This window comes from Copidosoma floridanum, unplaced genomic scaffold (assembly GCF_036245765.1).
Source record: "Copidosoma floridanum isolate Cflo_tuat_1 unplaced genomic scaffold, Cflo_Japanese_pri ptg000030l, whole genome shotgun sequence".
Classification (NCBI taxonomy): Eukaryota; Metazoa; Arthropoda; class Insecta; order Hymenoptera; family Encyrtidae; genus Copidosoma; species Copidosoma floridanum.
Window position 1 is genome coordinate 3,231,224 of NW_028321907.1, and position 7,464 is coordinate 3,238,687.

At 36.2% G+C, this 7,464-nt stretch overlaps 3 protein-coding genes across 4 annotated transcripts; 2 read left to right on the plus strand and 1 right to left on the minus strand.

The window, feature by feature from the left end:
- Positions 1-1,740: 1,740 nt before the first annotated feature.
- Positions 1,741-4,437, minus strand: Mad1 (Mitotic arrest-deficient 1). 2 transcript variants are annotated; one of them, XM_014352090.2, is made up of 5 exons: positions 4,311-4,437; positions 3,947-4,192; positions 3,655-3,885; positions 2,363-3,581; positions 1,741-2,290 (listed from the first exon to the last, which is right to left on the minus strand). In XM_014352090.2, exons 2-5 carry the CDS (start codon positions 4,190-4,192, stop codon positions 1,929-1,931), a joined length of 2,058 nt encoding a protein of 685 aa, XP_014207576.2. In that variant the 5' UTR covers positions 4,311-4,437; the 3' UTR covers positions 1,741-1,928. The 2 variants fall into 2 exon arrangements, with proteins under 2 accessions (XP_014207576.2, XP_014207577.2); XM_014352091.2 differs by having other exon boundaries at positions 3,947-4,238.
- Positions 4,438-4,599: 162 nt separating this feature from the next.
- EMC10 (ER membrane protein complex subunit 10) lies at positions 4,600-5,984 on the plus strand. Its single transcript, XM_014352098.2, has 4 exons — positions 4,600-4,867; positions 4,940-5,203; positions 5,280-5,555; positions 5,637-5,984. The coding sequence occupies exons 1-4, from the start codon at positions 4,808-4,810 to the stop codon at positions 5,751-5,753; spliced, it is 717 nt and encodes a 238-aa protein (XP_014207584.2). The 5' UTR covers positions 4,600-4,807; the 3' UTR covers positions 5,754-5,984.
- A 246-nt stretch (positions 5,985-6,230) lies between these two features.
- Positions 6,231-7,431, plus strand: crim (QVR superfamily protein crim). The gene is made up of 3 exons (XM_014352100.3): positions 6,231-6,349; positions 6,667-6,807; positions 6,871-7,431. The coding sequence occupies exons 1-3, from the start codon at positions 6,295-6,297 to the stop codon at positions 7,146-7,148; spliced, it is 474 nt and encodes a 157-aa protein (XP_014207586.2). The 5' UTR covers positions 6,231-6,294; the 3' UTR covers positions 7,149-7,431.
- The last annotated feature ends 33 nt before the right edge of the window (positions 7,432-7,464 follow it).

A 7,464-nucleotide genomic window follows, 5' to 3' on the forward strand; every position in this document is an offset into this window, starting at 1 on the left:
TTAATACTTTTGTTCGGCGGGTTTCTCTCGAAAATAACATGAAACGAAGCTCGAGGATCCGTGCAATGTAGTTCGCTTTGATAAATTACGAGCACTAATAACAATCGAGTCGGGAAATGGAATGAGGAATTGCGCAACTGCAGCAAGTGCCACGAAAAATAGTAGCCCTTAATTAACGAATGCGCTACGGGAGCGCGACCACGATGTTGATGGAAAAAATTAATTTTAATGCATTTCGTTTTGTTTGCGTTTGATAAATTGTCGTTGTATTTTTTGAGCTTTTTTTTTTTTTTTTTTTCAAGTTCATTCTAAAAACAGATGGTTAAAAATAGCGGTTTTCAGAGTGTTGCGAGAGCTTATCAAGCCACGCCAAGGATTTTAAATTTCAATTTTAATTTCACCGACTAATTGAGCTACCCGCCTCTTTCTCATTATTTCCCCCTGTTGGACGTAGTATACAGCAGGAAAGTGAATTTCGTTGGCTGGAAACATTAGGCTACATTTACAGGAGACGGGCAGAGCGAAGGAAAACAACAAAATCCCGTTATTTCCTTAAAAGTAGTAATATTCGAGTTTGGTCGGACGCAAAAGTTATACATATACATTCTGTTGATGGAAATTATGTGCTAGTTGTAAACAGTTTTAAACATGTGTTTAATAACCCTGATTTCCCTCCTAAAAAAGAACAAAAAAAAAAGAAAAAAAAAACAATTTTCCAGTAAAATATTTCAGTATTATTGTAAGTATGCCATCGGCGAATCAGCAAATGTTTTAATGATTATTTCCTTCCACTTATCGCCAAACTTAAAACACACAAACATACACGATTTCTAAAAGGAACAGAAAAAAAAAAAAAAAAAAAAAAATGAAAAAACCGTACTAAACCAGAATTTGAGCCTCTACTTATTTTCCATTATTTTTATCTGCCCTTTTATTTTCATTGTTTGGAGGGGAACTTTGCATCAAAAAAATAGCCCATTGTACTTTTAACGAGGATGTCCTACTCTTGGCTCCTCCTTGCTAACATCAGCCCTGATAAAATTTGCTGTAACGAGACAGCCCATCCACGTGGGAAGGCACTCGTGGGAGGCGTCGATCGATTATAACTGTCCGTGCACTGGTAACGCTCATTTGCAGTCTGATCGTGTATCCAGTGTAGCCGAAGTACGAACCTTTTTCTATTATACGGTGCCAAGTCTCCGACCACCGAGGAGGGAGGGAGAGACAAATATTTTTACTTAGTTCATTAAATTACTACGGCAATGAAACGGTGTTTTAGCAACGCCGCGTCCCCCCAATGCTTGCTCTTATCCTCTTGGAGTGGTGTGGTTGACACACCTCTGGAATGAATTTCTTCGTATGTAAAAAAAAAAAAAAAAAAAAAAAAAAAAAAAGAGTTGGGTGAGCTGATGAACTTTTTGGCTGTCGTTGCTGGCACGGGCCCTGAACGCTCCTTTTTAAAAATTTAGACGCCGTACTGCAGTTTGTCCTCTTTATTTATTGGACTCATTGGTATATAGTACTTGAGCATTCCTTGACGTTCCCTTTGTTTTTGTTTTTTTCTATTTGTTAATGGATATACCACAGAGAACAGAGATGTTTTTAATTCAAGTCATTGTTGCTTTCTCGTGAGGGCACATGAAAATAATTAAAAAATCGTCAATGACTTTTACTAACAAATTAATACTTTTATATGAGAATTATTTTGTTTTAGTATAATGAAATGTAATAATTTCTAAATGTAGCTTATTTATTTGTACAATTTTTCATATAATTTATTACATAAAGTAAATAAAAAATAAATGCCGGCAGTAAATTTCAAATTACACGGCAATACAATTACTTAAATTAGCATGTGTTTACATTTATCGTACAAAATTATCACTATCCTATGACATAGAAAAGAAAAAAAAAAAAAAAATTACATCTCACGCGCAAGTTGCAATTACGTTAGTCGTTGTCTGTTGATCAAACAGATCCGACTGCACAGCATTGAGGAACATTGGTACGCTGTGCTGAAGTTTCAAGTGACGTTCAATGAACGTGGTTAAAGTGGAGGAAAATGGCGTTTCAATCATGTTGACGCCATCCTCGTTGACTATAAAGAACAAGTAATCATCCGGTGATTCTGCATACTGGCTTGACAATTTGTATTGGCCTTCCTTCGTCCTGTCGACTCGCCATCCGAACAACTGATAACAGGCTTGCCGGTACTCGTGCGAGGAAGCCTTGAACGCCTCTTTCAGACGTTGTATTTTGAGGTCGTGTTTTTGCTGAAGTTCCGCGATTTCTATAATTAAAATAAAACAAACGTATTATTCGGTCAGCGGAGGCTTGAGGATTTGTAATCCTAAGTTTTCACCTTGAGCTTGGAGGGAGGAAGTAGGAGCTGTACCAGAGTAGGATCCGGAAGACACGATTATGCGAAGACGCTCGACTTCCTCCAGCAGGGCTTTTTGTTTTTCCTCGGCTTGTTGCATGGCTATGGCTGCTGGATTCATTTTGAAGTGTAAGATTTTCGAGTTTATATTGAAATCGCCTTTCAGTGCACGGTACTCGAGTTCGCCTTTAAGTTTGTCGATCTCGTCTTTCAACTTTTTAATTTCATCCTTTTGACTCCTTCCTTCTAGGGCTTCCAAATCAGCTTCATACTTTGACACCAATTCCTTGTAGCCTTCTATCGCGCGTTCCAGAGCTGGAATCCTCTCGGTTGATATATTGGGAGCAACTTCAGTGTTTTGGTATGCAGTTATTTCCTTTTCATATGTGTCCAGCTGCTGCCTATAGCTGTCTCTTTCTCTGGTTACTAGTGACGTTTTTTTCTGGAGCCTGCTGATGAATCTTGACAATCTTTCATTAGAGCCGACTGTTTCTGCGAGTTGTTTTTTTGTTTCTTCAATCTTTCTCTGGGCGTCTTGCAATTCTCTTTTGAGGGAATCCACTTTTGACCTCAATTGGCCTTCTTCAGCGGTTAAAGTGAGTTCGGCTAACTGCAACCGGTTAATTTCTCGTTTGACTGCAGTTGGTCCCCCCGAAATTCCAATAGCTTCGTAATCAGAAATTTTCGCAAGAAGTTCACCTCGCGTGACTTCCAATTGGGTTATTTGTCTTTCAAGATTCTCAGTGCGCTGCAGTCTATGCTCTATCGTTGCCATTTGTTCTTCTAAAAGCAGCTTTCCTTTGACAGATTCGTTCAGTGATCGTATGATTTCTTTTGCGTGCTGAAGCTCCTTCTCAAGTTCAGATGCTCTGGCTGCTCTGTTTATGAATTTTTTACTCTCTTCAAAGATGGTTTTTTCGGACTCCAGAGTCTCAACTTTTACTTTCAAAGATTGTATTTCGGCATTCTGCACTTCGATTGTTTGTAAATTCTTACCAGCTTCCCTGAGCTTCACTTCGAGTTCAGAAACTCTCTGCTGAGTGGCTTTTAGTTGCTCCTCCAGAGCCAAAGTCTTATTTTCTGTTCTTAAAACATTGAAATCAGGTTTGACATCATTATTTGCACATTTTTTGAGTTCCTCTGAAAGTTTTGAATTATCCTCCATCAGTGTCAATATTTTTTTTTCCATTTTCATTTTCATCTGAAACAACCATTTAAATCATGAAAAATGTATTATCATCAAATATGTTGGCAAATGATGAAAATCTAAAAACCTCGGATAAATTTTTTTCAGCATGTGCATGTGCGACTTTGGCTTCTTGAGCCGACTTTCTGCTGAAGTCGAGCCTCAGCTCCAACTGCTTTATCGTGTCCTTATCCCTTGCAATTTCTATTTCCAGCAGCCGCTTTTCTTTGTGGCAAACCTCTTCCACTTCACGACGGACTTTGTGCAAATGCTCAATAGTGTCCTCTAGGTGAGACACTTTAGTTTTCAATGCAATAACCTGAAACAAATTTCATTATTTTAATGATCATTAATTAAAGTAAGTACACATTTCAACGTACTTCTCCTTTCATTCGTCTGATCTCCCAAGGACTGCACGGTATGGAGTCCACATCACTGGCAACAGAAAGCCCATCGCACGAATTGTCGACCTTCTGACGTTTCGGAGTTTCATTTACATTATCTTCTGTATCCAAACCTGTGAACGGAGATCTGCAACTTCGACTACTTTCAACACTCGACAAGCTGATTTTTCTTTTGCCATTCCGGAATGTTTGACTGACATTTGACATATTCTGTCCTTCCATCTCAATTGAGGAAAAAGAGATTTATCAATGTTATCCTAAAGCTAACCTATTTGATACAAGTATGAACTTAATTTCACCAAACAATATGAAATATTTCATTTTTTGCAAGAGCACAAACCTTGTTGAACGGACGAGACGAGACTTGATGAGTTAAACTGTTTTAGGCAATAAAAAACAATCAATACGGTACACTATTAAATAAATAAACAAAAACAACATTTGTTTGGCCATCAACTTTACATGGGGATTCGTGAATGCATGGGAAAAGGGGAAAGAAAGACTGAAGAAGAGAATTCAAAATCCGTCGTCTGCGCTGCGCACACATACATATATACAGTACGTGCAGTCGTGCACTCAGTATATATATATATACTCACTGTAAATAATGCACTGCTGCAGACTACAGTACCGCCGTAATTTTACGTCGTCCCGAATTGTTTAATTCAAAGTAATAAAAGCTATAACCTTAAAACATGTTAAAAAGAACCAGCAGAGATTAGACAAAAAAGTGAGAGAGATCGCCTTCGTGAATCGTTCTAGTGTAAAGTTATGTTTCTAATTTGTTAGTAAATATTTTAGTTCAAACGTCAGAATATCCTAGTCTTATTAGTCGACATGTCTCCGTACTACCAGTCAGTGTTATTATTCCTTAGTTCATTTTTACTGGCATCAGCTGTGAGTATTAAAAATTTTACAGTCAATGTTATCATAGTATTTTTTACCTATATCGTTGTTAATTTTTTTCAGAGCGAGTTAGATTACGATGGTTGGCTGCAAATTAGACTGTCCCATGCTCTGAGTTCCAAAACACAATCAGATTTCACAGAGAGGGGTAACATTACAGTTTCCAGTATACGCAGTGGATCTTTTGTAATAACCCAGCCAGCGTTGACTGCCGTTGACCAGAACAAATTATTGAAACTTGCTGCTAACAATCACAAGTATTTATTACGAGCAACAATTAAGACATCAACTGGAAGTGAAACTTCTTTCTTGGCTTCTATTTTAGCTGTAAGTGTAAATTTACAATTTTACAAGTAGCAAATCGAATGATTCATTGATTTGTATTAATATGAAACTATTTTAGTGTAATTTAGTTGGCTCTGATCTTCAAGACTCCATTCATGTGTGGTTGGACAGCACAGGTGAACCTGTAGCAGTTAATATATTGGCTAAGGGTCCTTGTGTACAAGATTCAAAAGGTTCTATTAATAATAAATTTATGACTGATGTTGAAATCAGATATCCCGATGGTGGCCCAGCACCTGACACATTTTCTTATATACAAAAAATTGAAAAGGAAAAGCAGGCTAGGGAAAGCGGAGATGCAAAATACAATAATAAGACTTTCTTTGCTAAATATGTAAGTACCTAATTTGACATTGATGTATCAAGCATGTATTGTGTACTGAGCATTTTCAATAGCAATTTTTTCTCTTTTCAGTGGATGTACATAGTACCAGCAGTCATATTCTTTGTGTTGTCATCTGCTACCAACCCAGATGCTGCAGGTGGTGGTAATGGTGGTGGTGGTGCTGCTGCTGCTATTCAAAGACAGTAATCATTTACAACTTGTTTAACTTGTGTTTGGCAAGTCTTTATTTTGTACATTTTCGTGCACTTTGTGAAAAAGAGAGCAAGGCCACTAAAATGGCCATTATCAACAATTACAAGACTATTCAAAGAGTCAAGGAATATTCATTGTATTTATTTTTATTTCACCATCACAATAATGCAAGGAAAATCTGAGCTCAATTATGACTATAAACGAAATAAAGTTTATACTGTTTAATTTCGTACTTTCTTCAATGCTGTCTTTGACTTAAAAATACGTTTTATCTTTTATTGACTTGTTATTTTTTTAATTGTATGAATTACTGAGGCTTATTTTTCATTCAATTAAAATACGAATGTAATATATTTGTTCATTGCTACTGAACATGTACTTCAAATTTTGTTTTGTATGACATAAGGTCAATCACTACCTTACCGATCTATTATAATCGCGATCCAGTTTATTTTTGTGAGTTGACGACGCCACTGAAACTCAATGTTTTTTGTAAATTTTTTAACTTAAAATATTTTTTTGTTAATCAAACAAAATGTTAAAATCAGTAGTGTGCATTTTTCTATTATTTTTTACATTCGTACAAAAAGGTGAGTATATATATCATCGTAAAACGTTAATTGTTTTACTCCGATTTTCCTTAACCTAACATGGGGGCGTGGTTTTTCCGCAAAAAACTTTTATTCAATTAACAAATAACAATAGCAAGTGTTTTCAATTTTACTTTAAGTATCCAACTATCATCGTCAATTTCAATTTTTTCTCACAGAACTTCTAGTTTTTATTGTTTTTTATTCACCAATATCAACAAGTGTCATCTTATTGTTGATTCATTACAAGTCGATTTTATTTAACGTTATCTGTCAATGAATTTTATAAGAGTTATATTGAAAGAAATAATTTACAGGTGATGCCCTGAATTGTTATCGATGCACTAGTAATCAACCAGGATGTGGAACTGACTTCAACTGGCTTTGGTATGATTGGTGGGGTGAAACATGTCCAGAGCACGACGACGAATGCGTAAAAATTGTCGAAAGAAAAGGAGGTAATTTCATTTCTGTAATGCAAACGTAATCATGTTTTGATTAATACAAAAATTACTTTTTAGCCGAATCTGTCATCACAAGGGAGTGCCTTAGTGCGGTCAAAGGATTCAGAACAGACATCCCAGCAGACAAGTTTGAAGGCTGCAGACCAGCAGCTGTTGATGTTCATTTGGGCCATTACGTCAACAATTCAATTGCTGAATTGGATATTCGCAGGCAATACTACGATGAAGTGACATGGTGTTTCTGTTACTTCCACCACAGATGTAATTCCGCCACCAGCTTAACAATATCCTCTTTAGCGATAGCAAGTGTAGCAGTATTGAAAACACTCTTTTAACAAAAGTGTGGCTCAAAACACCAGTCCGTCCATTATTTATAGAGAATTTTATATATGAAGTATTTTAATGCTAGCAATAAAGACAATGCGCTTAAAATCGCATTAGACTTGGACAGCTTAAGTATAAAACAAATAAAGAGACAATTTTTTTGTATCTACTTAGGAAGTAACGAGCTTTTATACAATGACATTTACGCAGTTTGTTCGATTGTCGTAACGTACGAGATCTGACTTTTATATTTTTCTAACACTTAACATGTTAAAAAAAAAAAAAAAAAAAAAAAAAAAATACGCCTCAAGAACAAAATGAACGAAT

Excerpts from the sequence above, each read along its gene's own strand:
- crim (XM_014352100.3), top strand. The coding sequence starts at position 6,295 with ATGTTAAAATCAGTAGTGTGCATTTTTCTATTATTTTTTACATTCGTA. Across the intron at positions 6,350-6,666 it reads TTTTACATTCGTACAAAAAG|GTGATGCCCTGAATTGTTAT; the intron begins GTGAGTATATAT and ends AATAATTTACAG. Across the intron at positions 6,808-6,870 it reads AATTGTCGAAAGAAAAGGAG|CCGAATCTGTCATCACAAGG; the intron begins GTAATTTCATTT and ends ATTACTTTTTAG.
- EMC10 (XM_014352098.2), top strand. The coding sequence starts at position 4,808 with ATGTCTCCGTACTACCAGTCAGTGTTATTATTCCTTAGTTCATTTTTA. Across the intron at positions 5,204-5,279 it reads TCTTGGCTTCTATTTTAGCT|TGTAATTTAGTTGGCTCTGA; the intron begins GTAAGTGTAAAT and ends AAACTATTTTAG. Across the intron at positions 5,556-5,636 it reads AGACTTTCTTTGCTAAATAT|TGGATGTACATAGTACCAGC; the intron begins GTAAGTACCTAA and ends TTCTCTTTTCAG.
- Mad1 (XM_014352090.2), bottom strand. The coding sequence starts at position 4,192 with ATGGAAGGACAGAATATGTCAAATGTCAGTCAAACATTCCGGAATGGC. Across the intron at positions 3,886-3,946 it reads TCAGACGAATGAAAGGAGAA|GTTATTGCATTGAAAACTAA; the intron begins GTACGTTGAAAT and ends AATTTGTTTCAG. Across the intron at positions 2,291-2,362 it reads TTCCTCCCTCCAAGCTCAAG|AAATCGCGGAACTTCAGCAA; the intron begins GTGAAAACTTAG and ends TTTTAATTATAG.